At 36.5% G+C, this 20918-nt stretch overlaps 1 protein-coding gene across 4 annotated transcripts in view; it reads left to right on the top strand.

Annotated features, from left to right (window-relative positions):
- NIPBL (NIPBL, cohesin loading factor) overlaps positions 1 to 20918 on the top strand; it is a 205174-nt gene that overhangs the window by 121137 nt on the left and 63119 nt on the right. For all 4 annotated transcript variants that reach the window (XM_027520108.1, XM_027520109.1, XM_027520110.1 and 1 more), the window contains 2 exons: positions 15967 to 16149; positions 20567 to 20764. In XM_027520108.1, coding sequence (XP_027375909.1) covers positions 15967 to 16149; positions 20567 to 20764 — 381 coding nt within the window. The remainder of the gene's footprint in view (positions 1 to 15966; positions 16150 to 20566; positions 20765 to 20918) is intronic.

The following is a 20918-nucleotide window of genomic DNA, read 5'->3' as shown; positions in this document are numbered from 1 at the left end:
AATATAGAGAAATGCTTTCATCCTATTTTTAATTGAATTTATCCCATAAGAAAGTAATTTTGAAGATGTCTCATTTGTGTATACATACACTATGTATATCTGAAGGCATTGCTGTTACCATTTATGTCATTCAGTTTTATTGAGATAAAATTAACATATAGCATTATAGTCATTTAAGTGTATAAAATAATGATTTGATATGTAGCTGTTCCCTCAGTATCTGCAGGAGTTGGTGCCAGGACCCCTCCCAGATGCTTCCAAGCCCCTTATATATTGTAAAAGAGTATAGTACAGTAAGCTCTTTGAATCTGCAGATTGCTCATCCACAGATACGAAGGGTTGACTGTACGTGTTTATTGTGAAGTGATTACCACAGTGAGTTTCGTTAACATCCATCACCTCACACTGTACATTGCCTTCCCAGAACATATATCTGAAAAGTTTTACCTTTTGACTGCCTTTACCCATTTCACCCACCTCCTACTTGTGGCAAAGATCAATCTCTGCTTATGAATTTTGTCTTTTTTTTAGATTCTACATATAAGTGAAATTATATAGTATTTGTAACTTACATATCTTAGCATAATGCCCTTAAAGTCCAACCATATTGTTGCAAAAATGGCAGGGTTTCCTTTTTTTTTTTTCTGGTTGGATAATATTCCATTGTGTATATATACCACATGTTTTTTATCTGTTTACCCATCAATAGACGAATCAGAGAAGGCAATGGCACGCCACTCCAGTACTCTTGCCTAGAAAATCCCATGGACAGAGGAGCCTGGTGGCTGCAGTCCATGGGGTCGCTAAGAGTCGGACACAACTCAGCGACTTCACTTTCACTTTTCACTTTTGTGCACTGGAGGAGGAAATGGCAACCCACTCCAGTGTTCTTGCCTGGAGAATCCCAGGGACGAGGGAGCCTGGTGGGCTGCCATCTGTGGGGTCGCACAGAGTCAGACACGACTGAGGCGACTTAGCAGCAGCAGCAGACTAAATAACTTGTGTTTTTTTCCATGTCTTAGCTACCATAAATACTGTTACAGTGAAAGTGGAGGTGCATGTATCTTTGAGATGGTGGTTCTATGTCCTTTGGATATATAACCAAGAGTAGAATTGCCCAATATACCCTGAGAAAGCCATAATTGAAAAAGACACATGTATCCCAATGTTCATAACAGCACTGTTTACAATAGATAGGACATGAAAGCAACCAAGATGTCTACCAACAGTTGAATGAATAAAGAAGATGTGGTATATGTGTGTGTGTGTTTATACTGGAATATTACTCAGCCATAAAAAGAACAAATTTCAGTCAGTTTTAGTGAGGTGGATGAAGCTAGAACCTGTTATATACAGTAAAGTAAGTCTGAAACAGGAAAACAGATATATATTAATGCATATGTATATGGAATCTAGAAAAATGGTATTAATGAACCTGTTAGCAGGGAAGGAATGGAGATGCAGAGATAGAGAACAGACTTGTGCACACAGTGGCAGAAGGAAAGAGTGGGATGAATGGAGGAAGTAGCATCAACATATATATGCCACCACGGGTAAAAAAGATGGCTGGTGAGAATTTGCTGTATAACAGAGGGAGCCAGCTTGGTGTTCTGTGATGACCTAGAGGGGTGGGATGGTGAGAGTGGAGGGAGGTTTAAGAGAGAGGTGTTTTATGTGTAATTATGGCTCATTTGTGTCATTGTACAGCAGAAACCAACACAACATTGTTGTGTTGTAAAGCAGTTTTCCTCTAATTAAAAAGATAAGTTAAAAAATAAAAATTTTAAAAAAGTAGAATTGCCCAGTCATATGGTAGTTGTTAATTTTTGAGGAACCTCCATACCGTTTATCATAGTGGCCGTACCCATTTACATTCCCACCAACAGTGCACACAGGAGAGTGTGGACATTCACATCAGCACTTCTTATTTATTGTCTTTGTTATAGTAGTCCTTGTGGCAGGTATGAGGTGATATCTAATGGTTTGGGTTTACATTTCCCTCATGAATAGTAATGTTAAGTACCTTTTCATATACTTGCTGGCCATATGTATGTCTTCTCTGAAAAAATGTCTATTTAGATCCTCTGCCTATTTTTTAATTGGATTGTTTGGTTACTTTAGATACTGAGTTGTATCATTTCTTTATATGTTTTACATATTAGCCCTTTGTCAGATACTGGATTTGTAAATGTTTTCTCCCATTCAGTAGGTTGCCTTCTCATTTTGTTGATGGTTTCCTTTGCTGTGCGAAAGCTTTTGTTTGATGTAGTTCTATTTGTTTATTTTTGTTGCCTTCAGTTTTAGTATCAGCTCCAAAAAAAATCATTGTCAGGACCAGTGTCAAGATCCTTACTGCCTGTTTTCTCTTTTTAGGAATTTCATGGTTTGGGGTTTTACATTCAAATCTATAATCCATTTTGAGTTGATTTTTTAGTATTAGTGGTCCAGTTTCAGTCTTTTGCCCGTGGCTTTCCAGTTTGTCCAACACCATTTGATGGATTGACTGTCATTTTCCCATTGAATATTCTTGGCGCCTTTTTAGTAAATTAATTGACCATATATACATGAGTTTATTTCTGAACTCTCTGTTCTTGTCCATTGATCTTTGTGTCTGTTTTTATGCCAATCCATACCAATTTAATTCTATAGTTTTATAATGTAGTTTGAAATCAGGAGGTATGGTTTCCCCAGCTTTGTTCTTTCTCAAGATTGCTTTGACTATTTCGCTATTTTGTGATTCTGTACAAGTTTCAGGATTATTTCTCTGAAAAATGTCATTGGAATTTTGATAAAGATTGGATTGCAGTGCATCTGTAGATTACTTTGGCTTGTATGGATATTACCTGTATGCAGGTGAAAAAGCAACAGTTAGAACCAGACATGGAACAACGGACTGGTTCAAAATTGGGAAAGGAGTATGCTGAGGCTACAGATTGTCACCCTTCTTATTTAACTTATATGCAGAGTACATCATGTGAAATGGAATTGGATGAAGAACAAGTTTGAATCAAAATTGCTGGAAGAAATATCAGTAACCTCAGATATGCAGATGATACCACCCTACTGGCGAAAGCAGAAATGAAGAAAAGAGTCTCTTGATGAAGGAGAGTGGAAAAACTGGCTTAAAACTCAACATTCTGAAAACTAGGATCATGGCATCCGGTCCCATCACTTCATGGCAAATAGATGGGGAAACAATGAAAACAATGACAGGCTTTATTTTGGGGGGCTCCAAAATCATTGTGGATAGGGACTGCAGCCATGAAATTAAAAGACGCTTGCTCCTTGGGAAAAAAGCTATGATGAACTTAGTGTATTAAAAAGCAGAGACATCACCTTGAACATAAAGGTCCATATAGTCAAAGCTATGGGGATTGCCAAGATCCCCTGGAGAAGGGAATGGCAACCCACTCCAGTATTCTTGCCTGGAGAATTTCATGGACAGAGGATCCTGGCAGGCCACTGTCCATGGGGTTGCAAAGAGTTGGACATGACTGAGTGACTAACATATACAGTACACGCATCGTTTTTTGAATAGTCATGTACAGATGTGAGAGTTGGACCATAAAGAAGGCTGAGTGCTGAAGAGTTGGTGCTTTTGAATTATGGTGCTGGAGAAGACTCTTGAGAGTCCCTTGAACAGCAAGGAGATCTAACCAGTCAATCCTAAAGAAAATCAACACTGTATTTTCATTGGAAGGATTGATGCTGAACTGAAGCTCTAATACTTTGGCCACCTGATGTGAAGAGCCAACTCATTGGAAAAGACTTTGATGCTGGGAAAGATTGAGGGCAGGAGGAGAAGAGGGCAACAGAGGATGAGATGGTTGGATGGTATCACTGACTCAATGGACATGAGTTTGAGCAGACTCCAGGAGATAGTGAAGGACAGGAAATGTCCATGTGGTTGCAGTCAGCCACGATTGAGTGACTGAACAACAAAATTTTCCAGTCCAGCTGTGTCTTACAGTTTTTAGTATACATCTCTTTTATCTCTGTGGTTAAGTTTATTCCTAGGTATTTTATTATTTTTGTTACAGTTGTAAATGAGATTATCTTAATTTCTCTTTCTGATAGTTTATTGTTAGTGTATCAGAATACAACTGAATTTTGTGTATTGAATTTTTATCCTGCAACTTTTCTGAATTTGTTTATTAGTTCTAACAATTTTAGTGGAGTCTTTAGGGTTTTCTATATATAATATGTCATCTGCAAATACTGACAGTTGTCCTTCTTCCTTTCTGATTTAGATGTCTTTTATTTCTTTTTCTTGGCTAATTACTCTAGCTAGGATTTTCAGTACTGTGTTGTATAAAAGGGGCAAGAGTGGCCATCCTTATCTTCTTCCTGTGATCTCAGAGTGAAAGCTTTCAGCTTTTTGCCATTGAGTGTAATGTTATCTGTGGGCTTCTCTATGTTCATGTACATTCCCTCTACATCCAGTTTGTTGTGAGTTTTTATTGTGAATGGATGTTGAATTTTGTCAAATTTTTTTTCGGCATCTATTGAGATAATTATTTTTTATCATTCATTTTGTTAATTTGGTATATCATCCATTGTTTTTTGTATGTTGAACCATCCTTTCCTCCCTGTAATACATCACATTTGATCATAGTGTATGATCTTTTTATTGCTAATATTTTTTTGAAGACTTTTGGTTCCCTGTTCATCAGGGAATTTGCCCTGTGGTTTTTCTTGCAGTTTGTCTGCTTTTAGTATAGGGTAATGCTAGCTTTGTAAAACGAGCTTGGAGGTTTTTCCTCTTCTCTTTTTAGAAGAGTTTGAGAAGGATTGGTGTTTAAATGTGTGATAGAATTCACCAGTGAAGTCCTGGACTTTTCTTTGTTGGGCGGTTTTTGGGATCTGCCACCTAGTGATTGGTCTATTCAGATTTTGTATTTCTTCATGATTTAATCTCACTAGATTATGTTCCTAGGAATTTATTCATTCTTCCAGGTTGTCCAGTTTGTTTGTATAAAATTATTCATAGTAGTCTCTTACAGTCCTTTTTATGGTATTAGTTGTAATGTCTCCCCTTTACTTTTTAATTTTGAGTCTTTTTTTTTCTTGGTAAGCACCTAAAGTCTTGTTAATTCATCATTTCAGAAATCTAACTCTTACTTTCATTTATCTTTTCTGTTCTCTTTTTAGCCTCAGTTTCATTTATTTCTTTTATGGTCTTTGTTATTTCCTTGTACTAACTTTGGGTTTAGTTTATTCTTTCTGTAGTTCCTTGAGGCAAGTTAGGTTGTAGTTATGAAAGAGGAGAGTGAAAAAGCTGGTTTAAAGCTCAACATTCAGAAAACTAAGATCATGGCATCTGGTCCCATCACTTCATGGCACATAGATGGGGAAACAGTGGAAACAGTGTCAGACTTTATTTTGGGGGGCTCCAAAGTCACTGCAGGTGGTGATTGCAGCCATAAAATTAAAAGACGCTTACTCCTTGGAGGGAAAGTTATGACCAACCTAGATAGCATATTGAAAAGCGGAGACATTACTTTGCCAACAAAGGTCCGTCTAGTCAAGGCTGTGGTTTTTCCTGTGATCATGTATGGATGTGAGAGATGGACTGTGAAGAAAGCTGAGCACCGAAGAACGGATGCTTTTGAACTGTGATGTTGGAGAAGACTCTTGAGAGTCCCTTGGACTGCAAGGAGATCCAACCAGTCCATTCTAAAGGAGATCAGTCCTGGGTGTTCTTTGGAAGGAATGATGCTAAAGCTGAAACTCCAGTACTTTGGCCACCTCATGCGAAGAGTTGACTCATTGGAAAAGACTCTGATGCTGGGACGGATTGGGGGCAGGAGGAGAAGGGAACGACAGAGGATGAGATGGCTGGATGGCATCACTGACTCGATGGACATGAGTCTGAGTGAACTCCAGGAGTTTGTGGTGGACAGGGAGGCCTGGCGTACTGCAGTTCATGGGGTCACAAAGAGTCGGACACGACTGAGCAACTGAACTGAACTGAACTGATATACTGTTTATTTTTCTCACTGTGTGTATATATGAAAGAAGGGATCTTATGATCTCTGCTCCTTTCTATATTAGATAGTAGTAAATTATCATTTACATTATACACTTCCTAATATTAAAAAAAAATGTTTCTTTTTGTAATTTTTCCTCATAGTAGTTTGACAGCTACACACTGATGAAATCTTTGAGGTGCTAGTCAGTATCAATACATGATGCTTAAAGCAAGATTTTTCTTAAAATCTTTTCTTCTGCATACTTCATTTATAATAGTGTTCTTTCGGTTGCTATAAACCAATTTCTTGGCATTTTGTCTTCATTAAATAAACTGATTTGCAATGACCTAAACTATGTAGAATATAACTATATAGACTGCACTTGCAGAGTGAGTGGCACTTTGCCTCATATTGAGTAAAGTGTGTCATAATATCAACCAGGGGGCAGCAAACTTGTTGCATAAAGGTCAGATAGTAAATATGTTAGGCTTTGTGTCCCATTTAGATCTCTAATACTGTAGTAGAAAAGCAGCCCAAAACAATATGTGAATGAATGACTGTGTGTCACTGTATTTTAATGAAACCTTATGTACAAAAATGGGTGGTGAGGCAGATTTAACCCCACAGGCTTTAGTTGTTGAACATAATATAAATATAAAATTGAAGTTTTATATGGGTGGATATGATAGCTAGATTCCTTATTCTGTAGCCAATGAGACTCAAAATTTTAATGTGAATAAAAAGACTGATCTAGATTTGAATTATTTTCCTTTTTGTCTAAGATTTATAAATGTAATACGACATTAGCTAAGTACAGTATTTTTGCCAGGATATTTAATATTTGTATTTTTATGTAGTAGAATTATACATAAATTATTAATATATTAATATATAATTGATATATTTAAAACATTTAACAAGTGTGTACAGACTGAAATTACCTTTAAATATTTTACACTTGTTGCAAGTCAATTATGAAATCTTCTCTTCAGTCTCTTCTTTTTGTGGGTAGCTTCTCTATAATTGTCAAATAGAACAACTGACAACTGCTTTCAGGATATAAAAAAGAATTTTCAGCTGGAAAAATTTCTGGGAAGACCACAAACTTATTCTAATGATTACACTGCTGCTGCTCCTGCTAAGTCGCTTCAATCGTGTCCAACTCTGTGTGACCCCATACACAGCAGCCTACCAGGCTCCTCCGTCCCTGGGATTCTCCAGGCAAGAACACTGGAGTGGGTTGCCATTTCCTTCTCCAATGCATGAAAGTGAAAAGTGAAAGTGAAGTCGCTCAGTCGTGTCCGGCGCCTAGCGACCCCATGGACTGCAGCCTACCAGGCTCCTCCATCCATGGGATTTTCCAAGCAAGAGTACTGGAGTGGGGTGCCATTGCCTTCTCCGATCATCAGTAAATATTTATGGCCGTCTTCAACATCCCATGCACTCAGCTAGATTCTGCAACTGCAACACAGTCTTATGGCTTTATCAAGATTATGGTCTTATGGAGAATATGGATAACTAAAGATGTAGTGACAGTGTAATACTGTTTAAAAAAAGGTGCTCTGTAAATCCCAAGGAATATGATTCACATGTGTATTTAGCACAAGGGCAGTAGGAAAAAGCACTATAAGTTTAAAGAAGTTAAACATTTGGCTAATTAAGAGAACAATGTGGAAGAAGTAAGGTGAGAGTAGATTAGTTAAAATTAAAAATTGTTTTACAGCCATTGATAGTAATAACATAATCAGAAAATATGTCATTTCTAGTGTGTTAGAAAATGTCTTTGTAGAATGCTATAAAATAAATGTTGCTAATTCTCTACATATTTAGCCTAATGTAATAGTAATTAGTTGAGTAACTAATAACCTGATCAGATTGATTCAGATATCAATGTGTGAATTTTGTTTTGCTCGATTCCATATTTTCTGGTTTCTTCATGGTCTTAAACATGTTAAATAGTTGTTTTGAACTAAATATTCTATTCTGAAGTTTGGTTTGCTAAGTGTATACCAGTATCACTTTTCAAAAATGGTTAAATTCATAGCATCTACTTTCTCTTCTCTCTTACCTTTCACATGGTGGTTGTTCAATCGCTCAGTCATGTCCGACTCTTTGCGACCCCATGGACTGCAGCACACCAGGCTTTCCTGTCCTTCAACTCCTGGAGCTTACTCAAACTCATGTTTGAGTCGGTGATGCCATCCAACCATCTAATCCTCTGTTAGCCCCTTTTTCTGCCTTCCGTCTTTCCCAGCTTCAGGGTCTTCCAATGAGTTGGCTCTTTGTATCAGGTGGCCAAACTGTTGGGACCTTCAGCTTCAGCATCAGTCCTTCCAGTGAATATTCAGGATTGATTTCCTTTAGGATTGACTGGTTTGATCTCCTTGCTGTCCAAGGGACTCTCAGGTGTCTTCTCCAACACCATAGTTTGAAGGTACCTTTGACATAGACATAGTAACTATCTCTTAGAAGATTTTCTTTCTAGTGTCTTTCACCTTCCAGGCCATCCCACAAATCACTGCTACAGTAACTTTTCTAAAGTACATTCTGATTCTTTCCCTCCTTAAAAAGACTGTTACATCTGAACCTTACCTACTTTTTCTCCCTATTGAATATCATGCTCTGTCCAGAGCAGACACAGCTGGAATGCTCCTAAATGGCCTCCAACTCCTAGTTCTCGGCTCCTGTCCTCCATCCTCCACCTCACTCCACCACATTGCTGTGAAAACCTACTGTGTTCATGAAATATCTTCTAACCGCTCACAAATAATCATTGACCTTTTTCTTGTTTCCATAAAATGTAGCTTCTATTTCTTTAGGAAAATTCACCTCTTAAGTTAGTATAATGTTAGCATTTGTTTTGTTCAACTCCTGGTACAATTATCTTTTACAAACGTACAGTGTGTATAATTGTCATTTTGCATTCTCTTTTCTTTACATTCACTATCTCTCTGTACTAGCATCATTCATAATTATATCTAATGTGATTTACTGTGGTCCCCTATTGTTGGACATTTTAATGTTAAAATAGATAAAAGTGATCTAAACATCTTTCTTCATAGAGCTTTTTGTTGTGTTATATACAAATTTCCTTGGAATAAATTTCCAAGAGTCGTATAAATGGATTGAAGGATTTGAACAGTTTTCTGTGTTATATATTCTATACTATTAGCAGAATCTGAGTGTCCACCTTTCAACTAATTGCAAGCACACGTAAAGAATTCAGAAGAAAAGCATAAATCATTTTATATTATTTTAAAACAGCCTTATGCATAGCAGTTAACTCCTAAAGGCATTGCCATATAAATGTAGTAGAAAACTTGATCTTTTCAATAGCGATCATGAGTCAAAGTTATCTTGTTAAAAAATGATGGATATGATGCTTCCCCGATATCTTGGTTGATAAAAAAATCCATCTGCAATGCAGGATACCTGGATTCAATTCCTGAGTCGGGAAGATCCGCTGAAGGAATAGGCTACACTCCAGTATACTTGGGCTTCCCTGATGGCTCAGCTGGTAAAGAATCTGCCTGCAATGCAGGAGACCTGGATTGGGAAGATCCCCTGGAGAAGGGAAAAACTACCCACTCCAGTATTCTGGCCTGGAGAATTCCATGGCCTGTATATATAGTCCATGGGGTCACAGAGAGTTGGACATGACTTAGTGACTTTGACTTTCATGGTGCATTTTAGAAATATTTACATAAAAATAAATGTAATTTCTGAGTAATCCAAGATTTTATTGTAACGTGGCTTCAAAACAGTAACATGGGCTACTTTTATATCAGACTTATAAACATAGATAATTAAGCTCTCTGATACAAGATAGTGAATATTGTATCAACTTAGAATGGGTAAAATCAATTTAATTTGAGTATATTATTCAAATTATTGTTTATTTTTCACTGAACCTATAGTTTAAGAAACGATGGGCTAGGAATTCCTGAGCGGTCCAGTGGTTAGGACTCCATGCTTCCACTGCAGGGGGCATAGGTTTGATCTCTGGTCACGGAACTAAAATCCCACAAGCTGTAGCATGGCCAAAAAAAACTGGGTAGATTAACTTAGAAGAACCCTTTCCATCTGTATTTTTTCCTGTTTTTATAGTTTAAAAACTTTCAAACTCCTTTGATTGTGAACTAAGGCAAGAAAAAAAATGCATGTTGTGATCTAATACACTCATACATACACATAATAACATCTACCTTTACTACTGGCACGTTTTCTCTTTCATTTTAAGCACATTGCTAGTTAAGAGCTACAAAACTGACTCAACAACTTGCTTATGGGTCACAATAGGCAACTTGAAAATTGCCAGCTAAAATTTAAAGGGAGACTTACCAGTAATTAGTTTAACACAGTCTTTATGTAGTGATTATATAACAATTCACATTAGTTTCAGGATGGTCTTCTCAAATACCATCAGAAAGAGAATAGCTTCAGATTTGACCCTGATGACCCCCACAGTCACAAATGAATGGTCTTTCTTCATATATATATATATTTTTTTTTTTTTTTTTTAATTTTGTAATCCTGAACAAGTTTCTAGCTAATGCTTGGGATTTCTGCCTCTTTACCAAAATTATGACAACTTTAGACCTGATTATCTCATACTTTTTATCCTAAATCATTAAAAAAAGCAAACCCTTCAGTAGTGTCTTTCTCCTAGTTTGCTGTTACTCTCTCCAAATATTAATAAAATAAGTTCTTCCTCTAAGGTCAACTGTGACCACAAAACTTTTCCTCATCAGTGCCCCTACATTCGCTTTGAATTTTGGTTCCTAGCACACAATTTTTATCTTTACCCCTCTTCTGCATCAGGTTAGGTAACCTTGCAGCTGCCTCTGGAAGGAACATTTCATGTCCTGGTCTCATAGTTGAACCCCACATTTTTCTAGCTTCTCTTCACATTCATTGCCTCCCTTTGTTTCTACGGCCCAAGTGTTAACTTTTTTCAGGGATATGTCATCAGCATTTCATACTCTTTGGATGTATTTTCTATCAGTGGTGATTTCAAATTAAGAAGTTGGCTTGCATTTAGAAACCATTTGCACCAAAAAAATACGTCTTCAAACCATATTAACTACAGGATTCCAAGAGAGGCAGAGTGACAGCCTGCACTGCTCAACTTTTACTTTTTTTTTCTTTTTCTTCTTTTTACCCCTGATTGAAGTAAAAGATCCATTTATGGTTCAGTTCAGTTCAGTTCAGTCGCTCAGTCATGTCCGACTCTCTGTGACCCTGTGAACTGCAGAACACAAGGCCTCCCTGTCCATCACCAAACCCATGTCCATTGAGTTGGTGATGCCATTCAACCATCTCATCCTCTGTTATCCCCTTCTCCTCCTGCCCTCAGTCTTTCCCAACGTCAGGGTCTTTTCAAATGAGTCAGCTCTTTGCATGAGGTGGCCAAAGGACTGGAGTTTCAGCTTTAGCATCATTCCCTCCAAAGAAATCCCAGGGCTGATCTCCTTCAGAATGGACTGGTTGGATCTCCTTGCAGTCCAAGGGACTCTCAAGAGTCTTCTCCAACACCACAGTTCAAAAGCATCCATTCTTTGGCTCTCAGCTTTCTTTATAGTCCCAACTCTCACATCCATACATGACTACTGGAAAAACCATAGCTTTTACTAGACAGGCCTTTGTTGGCAAAGTAATGTCAGGGCTTTTTAATATGCTGTCTAGGTTGGTCATAACTTTCCTTCCAAGGAGTAAGTGTCTTTTAATTTCATGGCTGCAATCACCATCTGCAGTGATTTTGGAGCCCAAGAAAATATAGTCAGCCACTGTTTGCACTGTTTCCCCATCTATTTGCCATGAAGTGATGGGACTGGATGCCATGATCCTAGTTTTCTGAATGTTGAGCTTTAAGCCAACTTTTTCATTCTCCTCTTTCACTTTCATCAAGAGGCTCTTTAGTTCTTTTTCACTTTCTGCCATACAGGTGGTGTCATCTGCGTATCTGAGGTTATTGATACTTCTCCTGGCAATCTTGATTCCAGCTTGTGCTTCCTCCAGCCCAGCGTCTCTCATGATGTATTCTGCATATAAGTTAAATAAGCAGGGTGACAGTATACAGCCTTGATGTACCCCTTTTCCTATTTGGAACCAGTCTATTGTTCCATGTCCAGTTCTAACTGTTGCTTCCTGACCTGCATATAGGTTTCTCAAGAGGCAGGTCAGGTGGTCTGGTATTCCCATCTCTTGAAGAATTTTCCGCAGTTTATTGTCATCCACAGTCAAGGCTTTGGCGTAGTCAATAAAGCAGAAATAGATGTTTTTCTGGAACTCGCTTGCTTTTTCGATGATCCAGCAGATGTTGGCAATTTGATCTCTGGTTCCTCTGCCTTGCCTAAAACCAGCTTGAACATCTGGAAGTTCACAGTTCACTTATTGCTGAAGCCTGGCTTGGAGAATTTTGAGCATTAGTTTACTAGCGTGTGAGATGAGTGCAATTGTGTGGTAGTTTGAGCATTCTTTGGCATTGCCTTTCTTTGGAATTGGAATGAAAACTGACCTTTTCCAGTCCTTTGGCCACTGCTGAGTTTTCCAAATTTGCTGACATATTAAATGCAGCACCTTCACAGCATCAGTTTTTATGGTACTCCTCTGTAATATTGGTAGGTTACTGGAGCTACATTTTGCCTACCTAAAATGTTTTTTATGACATAAAATTTGGAGGTTTATGTGAGTTTCCTGGTTTGTTTCTACATGTAACCGGCTTCCATTCTCTGAAACTCCAATCCTAAAGAGTCCATTGATTGAGGTTGTTTATTTTAATCTCAGGATTGTTTCTCCATTTTAAAAAAACATACATAACACAGTGTTAGTTATTAAATTAGTGACTTTTGGGGACTTTTAATCATTTGATAACTTCTCATTTTAGTAATCCAGTAAGTGTCCTAGTGTGAGTGATTTATACTAGGAATTCAAGATTGCTAAAATGTAGCACACCTAGAAGTAAATTTATTCTTTAGCTTTAATAGAGCCAGAAAATAAAGATGCACTATATCCAATGGAATATCCATCTACAGAAGTGTGGTACCTCACCAAATTAACTACCTGGCACTATCCCTCAAGCCAGTAACTTAAAATTTTGTGGTGGTTCAAATAACCTAATTTAAAGCATAAAGTAGTTGGCATGAGAGAAAAGAGGTGAGAAAGATGATCATAAAGGATCTGCAGTCTCAGGGTTTTAAGAATAAATAACTCAACAAACAACAATAGTCTGTAAAATCATCAACATATTAAGATGTAGCCAGTGAAACATTGTTTTTGCATTATTTAAAGGATGGTTTTCTAATTCAGGTAAACGATCATAACCAAATATGTTCTAGTGATCATTTACAGTACTCACTGTTTATTCATTTCTGTTGAAACTGAGTCAGTTATCCAGTTTTCAGTGTGTTAAAGATTCTGACATAGTAATGTCAAGCATTTTATTGCTTACCCTACATAATCAAGGGGCCTTGCTGAGTCCATTTATAAAGTATTTGATGAAAACGAAGAAATACAGAAAATACATAAATCTGTGAAATAGATATATCTGTTCAAAATGAGGAGGTCCACTTTTGGAGGACAGTACATTGAGAGACATTAACCATTGCTGGACTTTCTTCTTTTAGTTGGATGATCTTTAGAAATGAAACACGAAGTCTTTAAATTGTGTTGCTGTAACTTTCAGCTTTATGCAGAAGTTAAAATGATGTACAGAATAGTAGAGGTCTTAAATCTGATAGTATTATTTTTAATTTAAGGAATTAGAAATGGTAAACTACAATGATAATCTTTGTTACCTGCTTTATCAGATATAAGGTATAAATTTTCCATGTTTGGCTATTGTGATTTTTTTTTTTTTTTTAAAGAAAAAATGAAGAGAGCAAAGTCCCTGTTCTTGGGATATAATGAACCATTGTAAAGAGAGAGCAAGTACCCATATATATCTTAACCCTTGATTATTTATTGTATATTTATCTGAAGAATAATTCTATGATATTTTATCAAGTCAGCATATCTTTATGAATGGAAATTTTAATCTTAAGTAGAACATAACAGGCAAATCTGCTTCTTCAGAAAATCTCATAGTGAAAAAAAAAAAAAGAAAATCTCATGGTGAACTAAAAGCTAGATACTTTTTGGATTATCCATATTTATAAATCCCCAAAAGTTATAATGTTTCATGTAATACAAAAAGAAAGAATTTCCATCTTTAAAAAATTTGGAGCTATCTTCATTTGTATAAAATACAGCAATTCTGAAACTATACAGGTGGTACATCTGTAAGTGAACATAAGAAATTGTGAACCACAGAGTCAGAAATCACTTAACTGACCATTTCATATACATACTTAATATTATAGATGTAGAAAGGGGAAAGTATATACTAGAAGACATGATCCTTCCATCAAAAAACCACATATTTAGTTGGAGGTGTTAAGAGCATTAAGAATTTGTAAATGAGATGAAGAGTATGTTCACCTTGGCACTGAAGATGATCCAAAACTGAAATTGATTTTTTTTTTACCTCTACTAATATTCTAGAAAGTGAACCTCACTGATACAATACAGTTAAATTAAGAAAGAGCAAGGGAATATTACATGATTTGAAAATGACATATATAGATAAAGTTCAACATTAGTATGTCACAATTCTAAGCAATGAAGTCTTTGGGATTTTACTCATCATGAGTTTTATATCTTTGTTGGGTAAATTGTTGTTATTCGTGTATTTGGACGAATAGAGGTTAATCAGTTACCGAAATAACTCCTTCTTCATGATGAATAAAAGGATTATTTGTCATTTGAGACTGATAGTTTATGTCTCGTCATCTTAAATTATTAGTGTTGTATATTCTTGTGATGTTTAAATTGTCTTAACCAGTACCTATTTATTTTTGGGATGATTTATATTTAATCTTTACATAAGCACTATTATCATTTGAATGTTATGGTCTTAATGTTGATTATAGTTACTAATATTACTGCTGTAAACCACTAAGGTACTCTTCACTCCCAGTTCTTAAAATTTAGGTAAGACATCATTTTTATACTTCCAGTCAAAGATTTACATGGGTAAGTAAAGTAAGTTAAAATTGTCATCTTCAGTAGTCATCAAGGACAAATTATCCTGAGTAAATAACTTTTGCTAGTTCTACTTTATTTTTAAGCTCTCAACAGGATGTTAAGGATTGATTTCTTCTTAGCAGCTATTTGTATGTTTGTGTATATGTGTGTAGGATTAAATAGTAAATATTATGTTAATAGTTCTAATAGTATTCTGTATTCTTTCATGGAAAAATATGAGTTTATTTCATAACAGATTTGAATTTACCCTTTTCAGTTGACATTTATATTTTAAAATGCTTTTTTCTATTTATCTTGCCTTTCATGTTCCTGTTATCTTCAGTTAAACACATATTTTGGTTTAGCTGTTTGAGGAAATTTTCTGTAATAGTAAAGGTATTACTGTGCCTCTCATAGACAAAGATAGGTAAAAGCATATGAAATCTTGTCCCAGACACCATACACAACCACCAGGATCATATAGAAGAAAATGAGGTGACAGGTATCCTCTCCAACTCTTAACATTTATATTGAGGGATGTAATCACTTTCAAACTAACTGCTCCAGAACTCTAAAACAAATTTGAGTGCTACCAAGAATGTGAGGTATACACCCTACTACAGATACACCTGAAAATGCAAGTGGGTCTCAGTCAATGCAGAGAAACGAAGGCACTAATTATATCAAAAATTGATAATATAACTACCCTCTATTGCTATGATAGCAAGAATCTGTTTTTAAAGTTGTTTATGCCGATAATATGTATAAAAACTGCATTATCAGTTTAGGGTTAAGACTATAAATATGAATGTGTTTTGTTAAAATACAAATATAACTTAGAAAACTTACATAATATTTCATTTTGTGTTTTAACAGTTAAAATTTCCCTTTTATCTTCAGATTTATGTTTTTTCTTACCTTTTATTAATAGGTAGTATAGATCAATCAGTGTTAAAAGAATTACCCCCTGAACTCCTGGCAGAAATTGAATCCACCATGCCACTTTGTGAACGTGTGAAAATGAATAAACGCAAGCGTAGCACAGTTAATGAAAAACCAAAATATGCTGAAATCAGTTCAGATGAAGATAATGATAGTGATGAAACTTTTGAATGTAAGTATCACATGAGTTTATTATTACTTTAGAATTAAAAAGCAGATTGATGTATTTGTTTCATTTATAATTTTTTGGGTTAGCAAGAGAATAGTGATCTTAATAAATAGTATAGCAAGTTTTTACTTTATACTTAAAATATGTGTGAAAGATGAGATCAGTTGGCACCAAGAAAAGAATTTTTTAATGAGTTATAATAAGTGTCAGGTAACACAGGTATGTTTCTATATGCATTTAGCAAACATTTATTGAGCTCCCACTATATCTTAGGCAGTGAGAATAAAAATATAGCAAGTATGTGACCCCACCTTTGAAGAATCTTCAGTCTAATGGGGGAAATATGTAAACAGTTAAAGTACAGTGAGGCGTACAGCAATGATAATAGTAAATCCAGGGTGCTGTGGGAGCACATTGGATTAATTGGATTGGCATCAAAATTATACTGGGGTTCAGAGAGCGCTTACTGGAAGAGGTGACACTAGAGTTGAGTCTTGAAGGACACGTAGGAGATAGCCAGATGAAGAAATATTTTAAACCATACTATCACTAAATTATGAATGGATTAGCCACATTGCCAATTATCTGTGTGGTTTGGACCTGGCTTCTCCTTTTTGCCCAGCTGTGTCCTGGAATTCCTCCCTTGTTTCACTGTTTTCCAGAGCTGGCTTCTTCACTACACAGCTACCTCTCTACAACACTGTGATCACCTGTCTTTGCACTAGACTTGCTATTCCTCGCCTGTCTTCCTACTGGTCCACTGAAAAAGTTCTTCTCTTTTATCCCTATCTTCCTTCTACTGGAGCAAGAGAATTGAGCCTAGCCAAGAGGGGTCAGCAACCTTGTTTGACTTAAACGGCATTCAGTGGAAACAGACTATGGGAGATCTTCACTTGTGTGCCAACTGACTTAGTCATTATGACCAAAAGAAGTGGGAAGACCACCAGTGTGTTCTACCTTTTCCACCTAGTATCTGTAGATTGAGGTGTGACAAGCAAGGGCAGGAAGGACAGATGCATGCTGCCATTTTTAAATGTATTATTGTTGATGGAAGCCCTTCACCTCCAAAGTTTTTGATCAATGTTCATTTACTCTGATCTTCTCAATATTGTGAGCTCTTGAGCTATGAACAGTAGACTATGAATACTGAACAACTCTGAATACAGTTTTAAAATTGAAATAAAATGCAGCAAAATTAATCTGACATTTAATTATATGTATAATTGTTATTGTATTATAATGAGATGTATTTATATGCAGTATATTTCAATGGCTAAAGGTAATACGTTTTTATTATAATTAAATATTTTGTTTATATGGGAACATATGGTCTGGAAAGGGAGAGGAGAAAGGAGATCTGGTGGCCCAGAAACTCACTGCCCTTAATATACATACCTCTGCTTCACTTTCCCTCTCTTCCCCTAATACCCCATCTATTTCTAAAGGGAGTAACTAAGGAGTTCCTTAATTGCAGACTGGTTTCAAGTCACACTTCAACTCCAGTTAATTGAGAGTGGCTGCCTGCATTGCTAAGCTGGTGAGAATTCTGAAGCTACCTCACAGTCAAGTAAAAAGGGTAGCATAATCAGAAAAGCCCATCAAATGGAAAATAGAGGACAGAGCCTCACATGCCTCATGTTTGTTGTCATTGCAGCCTCTGTTCTCTTCTTTGCTTTCTGTGATGAGAGATGTTGTCTCATGGGAGCACATAATTTCATCTTAAAAGCCATGGATCTCATATATATGTCTGAGGATATTGAACCTAATATTAGTTAGGGAACCTGAGCTTCAACTTCTGCTTGGGAAAAGGGGAGTGTCTCTGGGTTTTTCAGGAGATCTTAGAATAGCTTCCTGGTTTTTTGGGTTTATTTCTATACAAGTAACTAGAAAAGTTGACTCTGTGGCCACTGATTTGAGTGATGAAAGAATTCCAATTCGTAGCTGTCATAAACAGTCAAATTGTCATCATTATACCATAGCAAAAAATTAGTGAAACGGAGTACAGTACAAAATGTGAAACTATTACGAGAACTTAAGTGGCAACCATTATGCTGCTTTGAGGGAGAGAGATGTTTATGAAACAAAATTTTATTGCAGTTCAATCAAATTGGTTTCCTAAAAATCTAAAACTAAGAAAATAATTTTGTTGAAAGATAGGGGGAACTATTAAGGGTTAACTTTAAAAGTTGGGCCACACAGATATGGATAGTCATGTACAATTATAAAGTCAACTTGGTTGCGGGGGAAGAAGGAGGGGAGATCTAAGATGCTAAAGGGGCACATAGGTGAAATTTAGAAAGGGAGCATGGAAAACGCCCAAGTCGTATTTTACACACCCTATTGAGTTATGCTGGGTTCTTCCCCTACTTTTTCCAAGATAACAAATGATATAAGAATGGACAGATTAATCATAATAAATTGGGATCTTGATAGAACCTTGTTTCTATATACACTGTTTCATAGAAGTTGAATTTTTCCCCTTAATTTGCCATTCTTTTTTTTTTTTCCCAACTTTCTTAGTTTAATGGATGTGAAACAGAAATTTCCAAGACCTATAAAAATTACCACCAATACAGCATATTATTGTTGTTGTTTAGTTAGTCATGTCCAACTCTTTGTGACCCCATGGAATGCTGCATACCGGGCTTCCCTGTCCTTCAGCATATTATATCTACTTGCTAACTATAAAGTTTTTCAAGCATTTCCTACTCATAGAATTGAAGGCTTGAAATAGATTTCTTATGAAATTATATAAAAACTCATAAGTCATATTTGAGATCAAAGAATACTACTTTCTGAATGAACTCACTTGTTAATTATCATTCTTCAAAGTAAGTATTTCAGTACTTTTTGAAAAAATATTTAATGAATGCTATATATAAGCAAAAGGCTTCCCAGGTGGCACTAGTGGTAAAGAACTCTCCTGCCAGTACAGGAGATATAAGAGACACGGGTTCGATCCCTGGGTCGGGAGCATCCCCTGGAGAAGAGCATAGCAGCCCACTCTGGTATTCTGGCCTGGAGAATCCCATGGACAGAGGAGCCTGGTGGGCTATAATCCATGGGGTCACAGAGTCGGACACTACTTGAAGTAACTGAGCACGCATAGACATTGCTTATCCACACATAAGACATTGGCACAAGTGTAGATTGAGTACATGAACCAAAGATTGGCATCCTTAAATATAAGCCAAGTAGAGGACTAGGGACTCAAGCAACAGTTTCTTGTGAAGAACTTGGGTATTGGTCATAGTTAGGATTTAAAATAGAAGCAAGTCACAAGATAAGCAAAGGAGTCAGGTTCAGGACTACAGACTAGAAAGTAATTCACTGTCAGCAACAAGTGGTCACTTCAACAACCAGTGTATGATCACAGGATGTAGAACACATCAGTTCTCTATCCTGGTTTTAACTTGATATTGTTATATCCTAGAACAGATGTGCTGAATATTTTTCACTTGTATTCCTTCCGAGTCTCGCTGGACAGACATTTTTAATCAGTCTTTCTTGCTGAAATATGGTGCTTTGTCTCAGGGCTCAGAATTATTCTCAACATTCTGCTCTGGGCAGCTACTACTGGTTGATCAGAGTTGATGTGTCAGATGAAATCTGTTTGCCAGTTCTGCCTAGAGGCTCCTGTCAGTACTGGTGATTTTAGCAGAATGCTTATACCTCTGGAAGGATGGGGAAGGGATTGAAGGTAACATACATAAATATGCTTATCTAGCATGCATAAACTTAAAAGCTGTCTTTTTGGGTTTAAGCAAGTATATTGTTGGAGAACTGAATTCAGTGTGTGGGTATTTACAACTATATAGGTTTATTGTGTCTTTGTATTGGTAGCTCGTGATGTTAGGTTATCAACTCTGTTGAATTTATAGCTATGTTGTGGGCTTAACTTGGCTGTTAATTGATAGTATACATGGTTACCCACAGTCTGTAACGGTTTCTCAAAAGTTTACTTTTCCTCCAAACCCCACTTCCCACCAGCAATCCAAATGTTTTAAAGTGTTTCTGGTTTTTATCAAATTCTAGATAAAGTTTGTTTTACATGCCTTAATTAATCCTGAGTTTTAGATATTATTGACTCACCAAATATCTCTTTAAAATGAACAGTGTGATTTAATTTCCACAATATTCCTATCTATATTCATTAGCAAACCAAGTTCATGTAAAATTTTCTAAATCTAGATAAATGCTAAAATAAGTGATACCATTTCTGTACCATAATTTATATTTCTGGTTAATCAGAATGACTCAGAATTTCCTAGTCTCACACAAATGAAGATTCTACCTCCCCATCCCGCCGCCGCCCGCCCCCCCCCCCCCCGCCCCCGCCCCATGTGGTTCATTTTTAAAGTACAAGTTTTAATAGTCTTTTAAGTGAGGTAAATTATTTGTCATGGGGATTTGCTTCTAGCCTCTAGGAAACGACATAAAAAAGATGATGATAAAGCTTGGGAATATGAAGAGCGTGACAGAAGAAGCTCTGGGGATCATAGGAGAAGTGGCCACTCTCATGAAGGAAGAAGAAGTTCAGGTGGTGGTCGTTATCGAAACCGAAGCCCATCAGATTCTGACATGGAAGATTATTCTCCTCCTCCCAGCCTTAGTGAGGGTAATTCATCAGTGTCAATGGATTTCTTACTTAAGCTGATGTTAAATTTAAGGTTTTAACTTCGAAGAATTTTTATACCTTTTTATGAGCTAATTAACAACTCCTAATTTTTAATGAAGACAAAATTTGTGTATTAGCAGTGATTATTGTTCAA

Source organism: Bos indicus x Bos taurus, chromosome 20, assembly GCF_003369695.1.
Source record: "Bos indicus x Bos taurus breed Angus x Brahman F1 hybrid chromosome 20, Bos_hybrid_MaternalHap_v2.0, whole genome shotgun sequence".
NCBI lineage: Eukaryota > Metazoa > Chordata > Mammalia > Artiodactyla > Bovidae > Bos > Bos indicus x Bos taurus.
Note: the sequence above shows the minus strand (reverse complement) of the source record. Positions and strands in the feature narration are given on the sequence as shown.